Raw genomic sequence first — 16,079 nt, 5'->3', positions numbered from 1 at the left:
TGTAAAAGTGTACCAACAAGGCTCTCACACACATTTTTCTCCACATGCATCGCATCTAGATTATGCCTCACATCAAGACTTTGCCAATATGGAAGACAAAAAAAGATAGGATTTTTTTTCCACATATTCCTCTCACCAGCAATCTTCTTCTTTTTACTGAAGACCACATTAACTCCCTCCACCTGTTGATAAACTTCTTCTCTAGTTAATAGTATTGAAACCATTTGATATTCTTGTGAGTTGTTAAATGTCTTCTTCAACCCATGATAAGGGTGGTGCTGATTAAGAAACCTTCTGTGACCAAGGTAGACCGTCTTCCTTCCATGTTTAAGTTGTATGTAGTGAGTGCCTTCTTCACATATCGGGCATGCTTTTTGCCCCTTAACATTGTATCCTGACAAATTTCCATATGCCGGAAAGTCATTTATCTTGCTGAAGATCATAGTACGTAAATTGAAGGTCTCTTGTTTATATGCATCAAACACATCAACACCTTCCTCCGATAATTTCTTCAGATCCTTAATCAAAGTTGCCAAATACACATCGATATTGTTTCCTGACTGTTTTAGCCTCGAGATCATCAAAGATAACATGATATACTTTCTTTTCATACATAACAAAGGAGGCAAGTTGTAAATTACAAGGAGTACCAGCCAAGCACTGTGTGTGCTACTAAGTTTACCATATGGATTAATTCTATTTGTATAAAGCCCTAGTTGAAGGTTTCTTGGCTTACTACTGAATTGAGAAAATTTTTGATCTATTGCTTTCTGTTGAGGAGAATCTGCTGGGTGACGAAGTTTTCCATCACATATTTTCTCATCGGAATGCCACCTCAAGTTCTTTGCTTCTGTGACATTAGCAAATAAACGTTTAAATCCTGGTATTATTGGAAGATACCATAGAACCTTTAAAGGAGGATCTTTGGTCATCTTATTATAATCATCATCGCCTTTCTTAACTTTATATCTTGAAGTCCCACTTTTAGGGCACTTATTCAACCCTTTATATTCATTTCTGAATAATATACTATCATTAGAGCACGCATGGATCTTCTCATATTCCAAACCCATCGGATGCAAAATTTTGTTTGCCTCATATATTCGTTTTGGAAGTGAATTCCCTTTTGGAAGAATATCACTCAACATTTCAAGTAATTCTATGAAACTAGCATCGGTTCAACCATTTCTTGCCTTCAAGTTCATCAATTTCAACATGGTTGTCAACTTTGTGTAATCATCTTTACAACCTGAATATAAAGGCATCTCTGTATTACTGCATAAGGTTTCATATGTGGGAGAGAATTGTGTAAAGGACTCAGACCTTATGTCACGAAACACATCCGAAATTCTATCATCAAAGTCATCATTCACAATCTTCTCCTTTCCAGATAGTGTAGTCTTTCTAATTTCTCCATGCCATATCCAATTTGTACATTTCAAATTTATCCCATCACAGATAAGATGCTCTCTTATCTCAGGAAAACTCCGCTGACTATTGTTTAGACATTTGACATAAAGACAACAATACAATCTATCTCTTTTACTAGGAGCATTTCTCTGAGAAGACTCAAGAAACCTTTTAATCCCATCCTTACATTCTTTGCTAATTCTCTTAGCTTTTATCCAACTACAATCCATTGTTCTACAGAGTCCATAGCGATAGGGTTAATTTTAAATCTTTCCACGGTTGTTATTAAGAAAACCGTCGTAGAAAGCACTTTTAAGGGCGGTTAATTAAATAACCGACGTTAAAATTACTTTCCACAGTGGTTTTCTTAATAACCACCGTGGAAAGTTAATAGTCGCAATAGTAATTTACAAAAAAACCACTGCCTTTTTGTCCATGGCGTTTTTCAATTTAACCACTGTTGTTTTTCGTCGTTATATGTCTTTTTTGTAGTAGTGTCATTGTCTGATGAAAAAGCCTCCTCCTCCTCCAACTATTTTTTTAATTGTAAAAATGTAATTTTTTAAAAATATTTTTTAAAGGCGGCCTCCATGCCCCTACCAATTATATATATATATATATATGATATTTTGTGATGATCTACTCTTGTGTTTACTCTTTTTAATGCATTTTTCTCTTCTCGATCTTTGATAACGAACCCTAAAACTGATAAAAATGTAGTCTTTTTTTTTTATTTAAAGAAAGAGAAGAACAACTGGTTATTACTTAGGAGTCTTTACGCCAGGTGTTGTCAAATTCAATATAACATTTAAAAGTTACATTGGTTATCTTGTGTTTGATATAAAATGCGTTTTCAACACTAGTTTCCATGCCAACTGACGTTTTTGTTTGAGGCTTGAGGCATTGTCACCATATCTAGTCCATTAAACATGATAAGGAACTTTGCCAAATGTTTGGTCATTCAAGTATGATAAGATTCAAGTTGCAGTACTTTGAATGACCTAGTATTTGTTAGATATCTAGGTCATATTTGAAAAGGAATTGGCCTTCATTTTCTTTCTCCTTGTCGACCACTAGTCACTTATCTTCCTTTGTTTTCTTTCTCCCTAGTGAGCTATTTTCTGAAATCTTAATGCTAGTTAGTTGTTAATTACTACACTTTGTGTTTTCACAATTTCTTTTGTTTGGTAAAAGAAATATTCAGTTATTAGAAGAACTAGTTAGTATAAGAAAATGAAATGAAAAAAAAAATTATTTGAATTTTTGATGGTTATACCGATTGGCATAATAACCGCCATTAAAATTACAGTTTTCTACACGGGTTCCTAATTGTTGTAAAAAGTGCGGACTTTAGCACCGTTTGTTTTTATACTTGTTGTCTTTCCGATGTCAAATACTCATTCTAATTAGTGTAAAAGACCTTTTTTTTTTTTTTCAATCTCAATCCATATTCTTACCACTATTTTCATTGTTTTATATCAAACAGGACCTAGGGGTTATTTTTTGCCCTAAAATATTTAGGGTGGAGTTGTAGGTATCTAGAAATGTTTTGGTTCAGTATTGTCATGAAAATTTTTAAAAAAAGTCCTGTCGACTTAACCATACAAAATACTAGTGTTAACTATTAACACATTTTAACGGCAATGACACTATTATTGCTCCTTTTTTAAGATTTCAAGGTGATATTAAATTGAAAAAAATTTTCGGATATCCTCAACCTCTTCTTGAACACTCCCCAAAAAAAGAATGACCATTAACTCCAAGTGAATTTTATTAAAATTAAACACTGCTGAAATAATGAAAACAACTATTATGACACTGGTGAAAGAACTATAATAACAAAAAAACGTCTTTTTTTTGCCACAACACAAAAAAAAAATCTAATAAGCACAAAATTTTTTCTTGAAAGTGATATAATATTAACTAATATAAATCATGCTCTATTTAATCAACATAAATTTATTTACCTCTTTCCTACATTAGTAAAATTCTTTGCAGAGATGGGAACTTCACAGACAACAACACTGTCCCTTTGCAAGAACTCTTGACCAAACAGCATAATGCTTGGAGAAAACTTTGGGCATACTACCTCATGTTCTTAATATAAAAACTAGTTGACTAATTTGAATAAATTAAAAAAATATTTAATTTATTTAATTGTAATAAATAAGTGTTGTCTTCCCTAAAATGCCCTTACTAATCATATGTATTAATTAGAACTACCATTTGATAAAGCTTTTAACATGTGCAATTATTACAAGGACTATCTTAAAAAATAGATAAATATGAGAGCAAAGTGCGTTGAGATCTTATATTTATAATCAAATTAAATATCAAATTAACTCTTCTATTAAAGATACGGATTAATACATCTTTTCCCAGGGCCAAATTATACATTCATGGTTGCTGCAATTAGCTGGGTCCTCTAGGCCCTTACATGCTCAGCTTCTGACTCTTCAACAGATGGTTTGCTATATTTCTGAGCTTACACGGTCCATCAACTACGGCCCTCTTCTAGTTTTCGTTCAGACTAGTAAACAATCTCATGTTAAAATTTTGTCTCGCCAAAGCATAGTCCACTGGAAACTGAATTATCTGCTAAAAGACATTGGGCTATGCTCGCAACTTTCTCTTATTACTATGTTTTGATTCAATGTGAAGTTTTTTTTTTATATATTTAAAAAAAAGGGGGCTAGAGGACTTAGGAAATTCATTATTTACTTTGATTGTATTGAAGATATTAATTTGCTTTTACCTAGTTGCATTGATAATCTTCAGAACTAGTTTCAGTACTCATCATCTTGGTGAGCACTCTAAACTCATTAGATCTGGATCGTTTATATCTTATTTAGATAGTCCGAATTTAAAATCTTTAATTAATTATTTTTAAATATAAAAAAACTATTTTTTTTAAAAAAATGATAGTTATGAGATTATATTTATTTTAGATTATATATATATATGAAAATAATTACTTTGAACAAATAAAAGTAAAAAAAAAATCAAATTCAGACTATCCAAATGAGATATGAACGATTCAGATCTGATAAGCAAAGGGTGCTTATCAAAATGATGAGTATCGAAACTCGATAATCTTTTAGAGACATTGGAAATGATATTAGGCTTTTGTTCAACAGGAATAGGCAGGCGTTGGGAGGACCTAGCTTTTGCAGCAACCAAAGGTAAATTGGATAGTGTGTGTATTTATATATATGAAATTAGACTAAAATTAAATTGTCAATCTTGATTGACAAAAATGCATATTAAGTTAAATTTATAAAATAAAATTTAAAGGATTAAGCTTTAGGCATGGACTTGTCTTATTTTCGTAAATATAAATTATCCACCACCGCCATCAGCTCATCATCCCTCGCGCCTCGGCCAAACGGGGGGTGCTATCGGGAGCCAGACTTCTTCAGTACCACATTCATCATACTGTTGACAGGTGCCATCCTTCTCCAAAATGGCAGCTCCGTCTGCATTTTCCCGCCTAAATTTTCTCCCCAAACCTTCTATTTTCAGAGCAATAATCAATTTTCAAAGAACCCAGCTTACACCGAAATGGTCACTTCCCGGTTCTTCGCTCAATAATTCCTCTTCCCGTATAGCCCGCCTTTCCTCCTCATCACCTTCCCATTTGACCTCCCACGACGTTTCAAAGCACGACGGCGATTTAGTCGTTCTGGGTATTGAAACTAGCTGCGACGACACTGCCGCCGCCGTTGTAAGTGTTCGGTTTTTCCCCCCCTCCCTTGGATAAACTATGTTTGCTCCCTCAAACTAAGCCTTAATCACTCAAATTGGTACTCAATTCTAAAAGGTAACTTGTTACTGAAAAAATGTTAATTTTAGTTGAAACTAATGGCAGAGGCCTAACTTCGTGGGTATTTTCTGTCATACATCAGAGTAGATATGCCAATTTTGTAATTACGTTTTAGTTCAACGGGGAAATGTAGTTTATCCGTCTTCTTTTGGCTTGGATTCACTAGCGTGATAGTGTTTTATTTGGTGTTGTTTATGTATCTTTCTATTGTAAATTTATGGTTTCTGTTGTGTAGGTGAGGAGCAATGGTGAAATCCTGAGCCAGGTGATATCTTCTCAGGTATTGCATAAACTCACCTAGTTTTGTTGTCTTTACTATGAGAATTCTTCCTTTTGCCATATCTGCTATTTTAAATTCAGGATCCTTTTCAAATGGAAAAAGTGGTAATTTGATTTTTCCTCTAGTCAGCAAGGAATGGATAAGAAATTATGGATTGACGTAAACTCTAGTGAATAGCGCTCTTTGATGAATGATCAACATGCATGCTTGTTTTTGGGGTGCAATTTTTCCAGCTGGTCAACGAGAGCAAAGCTTCTGTGAGTAGCTATAGTATCGGATGAAAGTGATGGCAATATAAATTGCACCCAGATAGGGGGGACTATAAATTGTGCCTGGACGGGGGAGGGTGCTATCTCAGCAGTTATAGTAGTAGGCTGCTTCGGCGTTTTTGTGTGTGTGTGAGTGGGGTGGAATAATTGATACGTATAAATAATTAGTTAGATGAATAAATGGGCTAGTTGACCTTTGAATAAGATTTACTTCAAAGCTGTTATCATTGTCAATTATTAGAATGTAACAGAATTATTAACCTGTGACTACTCCCTAGTATAAGTATGAGCTAGGGGAATGTGAAGGTCTTGTTTTTTTTTACTTTATAACAGAATTCCACCAAGGTAATTTATTGTGGTGAGTATTGTACTGTATGCTATTTGCTTCTTCACTATGCACAATGATCTGAAGAAAAAGTTTTAGGTTAAGTGTTTGATTTCATCGAAGAGAAAAATGAAATTACATTGATTTTTATAAATGTTAGCTTAGGTCACTTTCTTGCACTAATCATGGACTCAAGAATTATACTGTTAGTTAAAATTACTGGATCTAGTTTGTATAAATCGTGATGATATCATTCAAGCTTCCATGTCATATTTTCCACCAAAAACATCACTCCACATCTGCTCATCAAGTAAAAGTGTGGTGTCAAAAAATTGCAAATCTAAATGGAAGGAAAATAGTCTCGCATCACTGCTATGAATGTTACGCATACTGCTAAAGTTTGTTGGTACTAACAATCCCTAGAAATATGGGCAGGCATAAGTTTTATTCTTATTTGCCACTTGGTTTTATGTGATGTGTTTTATATTATCGTTTTTTTCCTGCTTATAGGCATCTGTTTGTATCTGACTTGTTTACCAAATGAAGGCTGATCTGCTTGTAAAATATGGAGGTGTTGCTCCAAAAATGGCAGAAGAAGCTCACTCAGAAGTAATTGATCAGGTATATTATTCCTTTACTTGTATTTGAGTCTGTTAAATATGTGGTTAATTTATCGTAAAATGGAAGTTAACAGAAATATTAAAAGCACAAGGGAGTGAGAAAAAGAGAAGGCCTTTTCTCATTCTTATTCTGTTTGTCAATGTACCTTGTTTACCTCAATGAATTGAAAGAATCATGGCAGTGAATAAATGTGCAGACTCAACAATAATGAGGCTAACAGCAGTGATCATGGATCAATGATTTGATTCTATGAAGGCCGTGATTTGTGGTTCTCTGTCCCCACATGTGTTGACTTTCTGGCTTATATCCCTGTTTGAACATCTCTGATGTGTTAGGGGAGAGATATCCTTGCTTTTCTCGCATAGTACAACTATACAAGCCTTGTATAACCACACTTTCCCATTAGTAACCTGTATGAGTTCATATTTTCCTTCTTTTGTGAATATTCTGTTCAAAGCACTCAATTGTCTTGGTCTACCTAGTGACCATTTTTGGGTCCAGTGGCAGTTCCCCAAATCTAGTTATGAAGAATGAAAGGTAGTCATTGTGTTACTTTAAGGCTCCAGGACTAAGTCTTCAGATTACGCATTACAGGTTGTCCAAGAAGCTCTTGATAGGGCTCATTTGGTTGAAAAGGATCTCTCTGCAGTTGCTGTTACTATTGGTCCTGGTTTAAGTCTCTGCCTTCGTGGTAAGACATGATGTTATTTCAGCATATTTCTTTTTACATTCTATTTACATTCTATTTCTTCCTGTAAAAAGATAAGAGTTAAGAAACATAGCACTTGGTAAAGCTCATTTGACTGAGAATCATTTCCTTCTCTCATTGCTGTTACTTATAGTCCTTGCTCAAGCTGTGTCTTCACGGTAATACATGATAGAATTTAATTTCAATGTATGTGAATTTACATCCTATTGAGTTTGATGAAGGGGCTAGTTAGAAATAAGATACCTCCTACAAGAAAAGAGTATATCATTGTGAAAACATGATAATTAAAATGCAGGTCAGACATACTATGTTGCCAAAATTTTTTAAATGAGGAGATTAACAAAATGAATGTTAAGACACTAGATACTACCTTTTGTTTGCGTGTTTGTGCATTAACTTTTAGCAGAGAAATATGCTACCAATTGGGCACTGCATGCTAAGTAATGCAAAGAAGTTGGCAAGTCCTTCAGACTTCAAGCAACGTCAGTCAATACAGCCCTTGACAATTCTAGAACTGGCATCATAACTTTGCTATTAGGTCATTCCTGAGTTTTAGGAGAAATTCGTGCTATAAATCATGAATTCCTTTGATCTACCTCTTGCATGATGTAGTGGGCGTGCAAAAAGCAAGGAGAGTTGCTGGAGCCTTTAATTTGCCAATTATTGGCATACATCACATGGAAGCTCATGCTCTAGTGGCCAGGTAAAGGTATAATGGCTTTGTATTAGCATTTAGTTTATTGCTCTATGCATGATGATGTATACTTGCAACTTACAATGCTTGAATTGAGAACTTAGCTTTTACATTTTAATATGCTTCAGAAGTTTTCTTCTTGTCAATTTTAGATGGGAAAATATTATTTTTCTCTGAGACATACATTTTATTCTTTTTAGGTTAATTGAGCGAGATTTGCAGTTTCCATTCATGGCCCTACTCATTTCTGGTAATAATTCTTTTCTGTCGTGGTAAATTTATTTATCATGGTAATTTTCTTCCTTAGACTTACGCTTCTCATTTTGTTTGTTCTTACTTTGATCATGACATCAATGATCTTAGTTCAAGTTAATGATGTGGTCATCTTAGATTAATGCTAATAAGGGCTGCATGGTAAAGTAGCACACGGGCCATGAATCAAGTTTTGATGATGCATAAACTGAATGAACTCTATATGGTATCGACATATTTGGCCCACTGATGGATAAATTTCTTTAATATGTGGTTAGTTTTTATTCAGTTCTATTCCCTTTTTTTTTCTTGTTTTAGGCGCACCAAAGATTTCCCTAAGTCAATAGCCAAAGACTAACTCCTTTTAAGGTACAGAGATTATGAAGTGATATAAGAAAGAATATAATATCACAATAAGCATGTCAAACATTTAAATCTAAAATGAATAGTAAGGGTAAAAGAGCAAATGTGAATGGAAAAGGATTATCTAACTGGTAAGGGCTACAAGATAACTAATGAGTTTGAGTTAGAATATAGAATTTTATTTGTCTTTTGAAAAATAGAAAACTTGTTATCTTCATTCAAAGAGAAACTTCAACTTTCTGTTTCTTTCATGGGGCAGGGAATTCACTCAGAAGCAACTTTTTTATCAGCAAACTAGGCCAAACACAAAATCTCAAAATAATCTGGGGGAGGAAAGCAGCTTCTCCCCTTGAAGAAGTTAGTCCAAAGAGGTTATAGTTAGCAGATTAGAGCTAGCCATTTTTTTTCCCATTAGCAATGACATGAAAGACGTTTCCTTGTAACAGAGATGGTTCTTGTGACATATTTTCTCATTAGTCCAGTCAATGCCTAGCCTTTTTTTTTCTTTTCTTTCTTTTTTTTTTTTTCCCCCCGGGCCACTATTGAATATATTCTATTGTCTTCGTTGATATGCTCTGTTAATGGCAAATATTTCTGCAATTCCTAGGAGGGCACAATCTACTCATACTTGCTCGTGATCTTGGTCAATACATACAACTTGGTACTACCATAGATGATGCTATTGGGGAGGCATATGACAAAATAGCTAAATGGCTGGGACTTGATATGAGGAGGAGTGGTGGTCCTGCTCTAGAGGAGCTTGCCCGTGAGGGTAATGCAGAATCAGTTAGTTTTTCTGTAAGTTATGTAGTTTATGACCCATGGTATGCATGGAGAATTTACTCCAGTAGTAGACTTCTATGCAATTATTTATATCCTTATTATCCAGTTCTCTAATGAAAGCATTATAAGCATGTATCATGGACTTGACATTTAACGTCATTTTTATTAGAGAATGAATAAGAGGGCCAAGGAAAATAATGAATGGGCATGGTTTATGCAAGGAAGAATATGAGGGATAAGAATATTAATGGTGAGCTGGAAGGACAGATTGGGAATATAGGTAGGAGCGTGGGAGTGACTAATTTATCCAGGAGACAATGAAGTGAGCTGGATTCCTGCAGTCTGCCACAACATTGACCATGGGAGTATCGCAAAGGCTGAGCTATGGGCGATACATCCTTCAGCTTGCATGGTCTCTGGGTCCCCAGCACTTGCAGCTACAAAGCCATAGTGAATTGGCGGTGATGATTCAGCAAAATCACATAAGGTCCAATGAGACATAAGGCTCCTTTGGCTCATAATTGGCAATGCAGATACCCCATGCATATAGGGTTAGTAATAGAAGCTTAGGAGGTCTATTGTAATCAGACTATATGTTGCATTCTGAATAATAGAAGTATATTCAGTTTTATCAACTCTCTCCTCTGTTCCCTCTTCCTCTGAATTCCCCTTTCTTCCTAATCTCTCCCTTTTCCCTCTTGTTCTTTCATCTTTTCTGGAAATACCCCAACAATATGCAAATTGGTTGCCATGTGTTCCATTCTTCTCCTGCATGTCTTATTTGCATTCTTCTTGTGTATGTTCTTGGACATGATAGATATTCCCATAATTGTTAATGACAATGGCCATTAGGCCTCTTTTGCAACCCACCTTTTTTTCCCCTAAAATTTTATCTTTTTTTTTTTAATTAAAATTTATCCAGAAGTGCATGATTAGAGAGTGTTGAGATGTTTTGGGGTTGTTATATTGGGAAAACACAATCTCATGTAATATGTTAAGGTGACAGTTTCTACACCTGTTTGCTTTCGTTTTTTAGTGAGTAGCATAAGAGGTTACCTTCTATTTAATTTGGCCAAAATTACCTTCTATTTAATGAATAGTTCAGTTTCCACTATAAATAAAGAACACGCATGTGCACACAGACATATATGGTAACTTGTTGTGCAGCTCGCAACATCTTATTGTCAAGTGTCAGAAAGCTACACAAAGTCTTGGCCATATCTGTATATGGTAGATAACAGATGCTTGAAGCTACTTTCTTCCTCACTATTAATTGATTGATGTGTAAATAGCTGATTGTTGATCGTTTTAAGAAATTACTGTGCCCATGGCTTACCTGTGGTCACTTAAATTTGTTACTGCCATGTTTCTAGGTTCCAATGAAGCATCACAAAGATTGCAACTTCTCATACGCTGGCCTGAAAACCCAAGTGAGGCTAGCGATTGAATCTAAAAAAATGTATGTAAATATTTCAAGGTGCAATTATTGATATCTTTTCTGTAATGGAAACAAAAGTATGATGGACTAAGGCTTAGCATGTGTTTTCTACTTAATTTTGTTACATGGCATTCTGGACCGTGTGGTTTTGAGCTGTCCTAGTACAAGTCCTTTCTGTTGCGATGGACTGATTGCTTTGAGTATTTTACATATGTAGTATTTATGTTTTGTTCTATATAATCGCTTTGACTCGAATATTACTTATCAGAGTCTTGGTTTTTAACAGATGAGTAAATATTACATGATTTAATCATTGCATTTAAGGAAGTATCTAGTAAAGTAAAGTAAAATAGACTCTCCACTTACTTATAACATGGGCCATGGACAGTGATGCTAAAATTCCCATTTCTTCTGCAAGTAATGAGGACCGAGTTTCTAGAGCTGATATTGCTGCTTCCTTTCAGGTTAGTTTTTATGTTTTATAGGTTATGCAATGTAAAATACAAATACCTTTTCCTTCTGATTGATTCTAGTTAATTGACTTCAGTATCTGTGATATTGCTTTTACAATTTCCTTCTTTTTTACGTCCCATCAACTTAGATGGTTTAGCTTCATATATGCCTTATCAATTGGCTTTTGCTGCATGTCAAGCAGCGGGTTGCAGTATTACATCTTGAGGAAAGATGTGAACGAGCAATACAATGGGCGTTGAAGATGGAGCCTTCTTTAAAATACTTGGTAGTTGCAATGTCAGTGCATTTAATTTTTTGTTAATGGTTAACTGAAAAAGTGGAATGCCGTTCATTTTTATACTTTTAATTGCAGGTAGTCTCAGGAGGTGTTGCATCAAATCAATATGTTAGGTCTCGGCTTGATATGGTTGTAAAGAAGAATGGCCTACAACTAGTATGCCCTCCTCCCGGCCTTTGTACTGACAATGGTAATAACTTATTTCCAGTTTTAGTTATCAACAGATATGTAAATTTTCAATTTGGTCTTAGCCAATATTCTTTTACATTTTAGTCTCAATCATTAAAATGCTTGCAGTGTCTCCCTGTTTGTTGACTTGGAGTATTTTTGTTTACTGGACACTGACAACTCATGAGAATGGGGTGGAAGGGCAATCTTGCAGCATTTTGATGATTGGGGTATTAGATTGAGCATCCATCTATTTGTCAAGAATTAAAATTATAATTATCTTCTAGAATCCCGGACTTGTTTGGTACAGAGAATGAATTGAGATAAATTGGAAAACAAAAACAAAGTGATTTTGAACATAGAAAATGACCTTTAAATTAACATTGTTGAACATTGTTTATAAAGATATAATGGAGATTGTCAAAAGGAAAAGCGGGAATAGAAAAGAAAAGAAAGTGGTCTTATTTCCCGAGACAAAACCTATGAAATGGAACTTTCTTTGGCAAACTAGTTCGGTTGAGAAGATTTAGTTTTGTTTATTGATATTCTTGATCTTTCTCAGAGAGGTGTGCGGATTTGTTGGTTATAACCCACACCTTGCTTTTGAACTGACTAGGGGTAATGGTTGCTTGGACTGGCATTGAGCACTTTCGCATGGGAAGATATGACCCTCCTCCTCCTCCACAAGAACCTGAAGACTTTGTGGTAAGTTTTGCAAACAGTGACATTACGTGGACTGATCTATTGGAACTCATAATTTTGAGTAAGATGTCATGATGCTAAACAATATATTAATCTAATGACAATCTAATTTGACTTAAAAAGGTGCTATGTCAGCCAACTTCCTCCCATTCTCCCTTGCAGTTTCTGTCACATTATTCTAACCATTGTTCAACAGTTTTTATCTTTTTTTGTTTTTTTGGTTAAAACAATGAGATAAAAAAAAATTTTATTCTCAAAATCCTTTTTTTTTTTGGTTCTAGTAGCGGGTAAATTGTGCATTTGGCGATTCCTCTCAGCTTGAATAGGCATTGTTATGCTTGTGTTTTGTCAATCCAGATATAATTTATAAAAATAAGTGCAGATAATGTATTAGAGAGAAACATGAAAAAGATTGGTTGATGCAAAGATGAGACGAGTTTGGCATATAGTCACATTCAATGCATAAGATTTGACTTATAGTGTTTGACATTTGAGTAGCAGCTAAAATTTACATTTTGGTACCCATTGCAGTATGATGTACGCCCACGGTGGCCATTAGGGGAAGAGTATGCAGAAGGAAGAAGTGAAGCTCCCTCTGTAAAGAGAGCCCGTGTTCATCCATCTCTGACATCTTTGATACAAGCAACGTCACAATAATAATCATTACATCAGCATCTATTGTGCTTCTCTCCTCTTTGTGAAAGAAAAATTATAGAATCATTCAGATTTGGAAAGATAGTGAGACCTAGTCATTGGAATGGATCTAGGACTGAGTTAGTGAGACCAAACATGAAAATATTAACTTGCTTATAAAACTAAATATGGGTCTCAGTAAGTTTGAGAAATGAGTTGCATTATTTGTAATTTATGAATAGTGTTGTATTATAGATATTGAGTTGATATATTGATTTTAGTTTGAAAAAGTGTATATGTAACAACGTTTTGTTATCTATTGAAGTTAAAGTTCTTTTCTGCTATAGAATTTATATAGCTAGCTTTGTCATTCTCTGCTGCTCAACTTATAAACCGATACAAAGGCCAGATCAATGCATGTGTCTCCATGATTGGCGCTGGAACTGACAGTTAATTATAGAACTATAACCTTTAAGTAGAGTATTTAAAAACAAAAATGGAGATTGATATTACTAAGAATTATGATGAAAGAAAACCCTCTAATCTGGTCTTTCTGTCCAAACAACACACCATATTAGTGAAATAGCAAATGCTTCTGGAAGTGAATTTCAATAGCTTTGTTGCTTTTATTGTAGGTGACTCCTTCTATTGGCTTCTTCATCAATCTCTGAATCATAAGAAAACACAAACCGTTACATGGTGATGAGGGATGTCAACAGAATTGGTTAGGTGGTTAGGGAACTTCATGCATTCTATTAGAATCTACAAGGAATTAGTAAATGGAAGAACTGTCAAATGAATAATACAATTTATGCGTTTTATATGCATCAGGCCTTTTATTTTAAAAGAAACATTTACTCAAAACGTAACTCATTCTCAAATGATCTTTTATTGATCTTCATGCAGTGTTTTAGATATAGATTCTTTGATCTGGGGTTTTATAATTGGTATGTCTTGCCGCATCATTTTGGACTCTATAAGCCTATGGACGTTATATCTGCTATTTAATTATTTTGATATTCTTGAAGCAATCAAGTTTTTGTATTGAATTAGATATCATAACCATTCAGGCGTACTAATATAAAAGCAGATTACATTGATATTCTTTGAATTTGTTTCGTACTTATACTGTCACATCTTTTACTTTTAAAACTTTCACATACTTTTGCTGAAAAAAACTATGTGACCGAAAGAACTCGTCAATTTACTGACCTTATAGGGCATTAGACTTTGATAGAAGTAACATGGTTGAGCAACATGTCAACGATTTCTGCAGAACCTTTGAAGCTGATGCTTTTAGAGTATTGATCTTAGCATCAGTCTCATCTTCAAGTCTTTTCACATTGGATCCAGAGTTCCCACTGGTCTATAGAAACATAAGCAAGCAGAAAAAATAAAATAAAAACAGGAAATAATGATTCAGATATTGAACTCTTATGCTTATATAGCATTACTTGCTAAAAAATCATCAAGTTCCCAAGTAAAAAGCTCATCGTCCATCATTCTATTCTGGAATTTGGATTACCAAATAAAAACATTCCATCCTTCTCGTCCTTCTTTTTCTCTCCTTTCCTTTCTCCTCGCCTCATTTTTACCATTAGATTACCAAATGAACGGTTGAGATTTAATAATTTATAAAATTGTGATGATAATATTACACAAAAATAAAAAATAAATTATAAATATAAAAATATACTGTGGATAGTAGACGACCTGAAAATTAAAAAAAAATGGTTTTATAAAATACTGAATCTCAACCATTCATATTTTTTTTTGACTCAATGGTAGGGATGGAATGAGAAGAAAGAAAATAAGAAAAAGGATGAAGAGATGATTCAAATCCATTATTTTGAAAGATCAACTGGTGAATCCTGAGTTTTTAGGGTTTCCCTATCAAATAAAATATGCAGAATAGTTTTTTTAAAAAAAAAATTTGTGCGTCCGCTGGAAACTCAGAATGAGTTGCATTGCTTATATCTTGTAAATGGTATGGCTGCTATTGTTTTTTACATTTTATATATAGACAATACCTCTGAAAGACTCTTTTGGTATTCATTTTCCAGCTGGGATTTGTACATGGCTGATTCTCTCTCGGCTTCCTCTTTTGCCTGCTTCAATCTTTGAGTTCTCACTGGAGAGTTAACAAAACAGAATATGCATGACATTAATTAGCCAGAGAAAAGGAGAAGAAACTATACAGATTGTGATTCTGATTCATGACAAGCACAATATTTCTGAATATTTGAATGAAAAATACGAGCTATGGTATGAATCGAGTCAACTGATAAGAAATGAAACTTAAAGATTGCGTGATAAAAGCCATTGGATCTCACAGCTTCTTGCATTAGAAACGATGTGTTGAGCTTCTTGTTCTGCGGTTAACAGCATCTGAATTCCTCCTTGTCCTCTGAAGGGATCCATGGTACCTGAAAAACACGTCATAAACATGACAATGCGATCAGCATATAATCAGTAACAGAACCTAGGAAATCAACAATGAAATTTCCAAATATCAGTCTTTATCATATTAAGCAATTTGAGCTGTTTTATTCGGAGCATGTTTCGTAGCAATGAAAGTTCCAAACAACTACTTGAGCAATTTGGTGGATGAGAATCCAGAATTTGTAATAATGGACTGATTGAACTTTACCTGGCCAAGAAAGGGATTAAATCAAATATGGAAGAACAATAAAAAGTTGGATCTTGAAAAGAGAGAAACTAACCTGGGGGGGGGGGATCAGTAAAAGGGGATATGATTTCGTTACCTGAATGAAAAAGAAGCTGGTTCTGCCAAGATGGGCGATAATGGGAAGAAGGATGATGGGAGTGTTAGTTTGTTGAAGAGTGTCCTCCAAACA

General features: G+C 34.5%; 1 protein-coding gene and 1 pseudogene across 2 annotated transcripts; one reads left to right on the top strand and one right to left on the bottom strand.

The window, feature by feature from the left end:
- Window positions 1–4,802: 4,802 nt before the first annotated feature.
- Window positions 4,803–13,574, top strand: LOC114713616 (probable tRNA N6-adenosine threonylcarbamoyltransferase, mitochondrial). 2 transcript variants are annotated; one of them, XM_028898288.1, is made up of 13 exons: window positions 4,803–5,134; window positions 5,469–5,513; window positions 6,654–6,728; window positions 7,323–7,419; window positions 8,050–8,140; window positions 8,332–8,381; window positions 9,354–9,544; window positions 10,903–10,988; window positions 11,356–11,431; window positions 11,623–11,706; window positions 11,794–11,908; window positions 12,503–12,591; window positions 13,120–13,574. In XM_028898288.1, exons 1-13 carry the CDS (start codon window positions 4,874–4,876, stop codon window positions 13,243–13,245), a joined length of 1,386 nt encoding a protein of 461 aa, XP_028754121.1. In that variant the 5' UTR covers window positions 4,803–4,873; the 3' UTR covers window positions 13,246–13,574. The 2 variants fall into 2 exon arrangements, with proteins under 2 accessions (XP_028754121.1, XP_028754122.1); XM_028898289.1 differs by lacking the exon at window positions 13,120–13,574 and adding an exon at window positions 12,016–12,116 and having other exon boundaries at window positions 12,503–12,585.
- A 122-nt stretch (window positions 13,575–13,696) lies between these two features.
- On the bottom strand, window positions 13,697–15,642 carry LOC114713584 (V-type proton ATPase subunit G1-like; annotated as a pseudogene).
- Between the last annotated feature and the right edge of the window lie 437 nt (window positions 15,643–16,079).

The sequence above is a fragment of the Neltuma alba genome, unplaced genomic scaffold (genome assembly GCF_004799145.2).
Source record: "Neltuma alba isolate B1F8T4 unplaced genomic scaffold, ASM479914v2 tig00011439_pilon, whole genome shotgun sequence".
Lineage (NCBI taxonomy): Eukaryota > Viridiplantae > Streptophyta > Magnoliopsida > Fabales > Fabaceae > Neltuma > Neltuma alba.
This window is presented reverse-complemented; position numbering and strand designations above follow the sequence as displayed.

Excerpts from the sequence above, each read along its gene's own strand:
- LOC114713616 (XM_028898288.1), top strand. The coding sequence starts at position 4,874 with ATGGCAGCTCCGTCTGCATTTTCCCGCCTAAATTTTCTCCCCAAACCT. Across the intron at positions 8,141-8,331 it reads GCTCATGCTCTAGTGGCCAG|GTTAATTGAGCGAGATTTGC; the intron begins GTAAAGGTATAA and ends TATTCTTTTTAG. Across the intron at positions 8,382-9,353 it reads CATGGCCCTACTCATTTCTG|GAGGGCACAATCTACTCATA; the intron begins GTAATAATTCTT and ends TGCAATTCCTAG.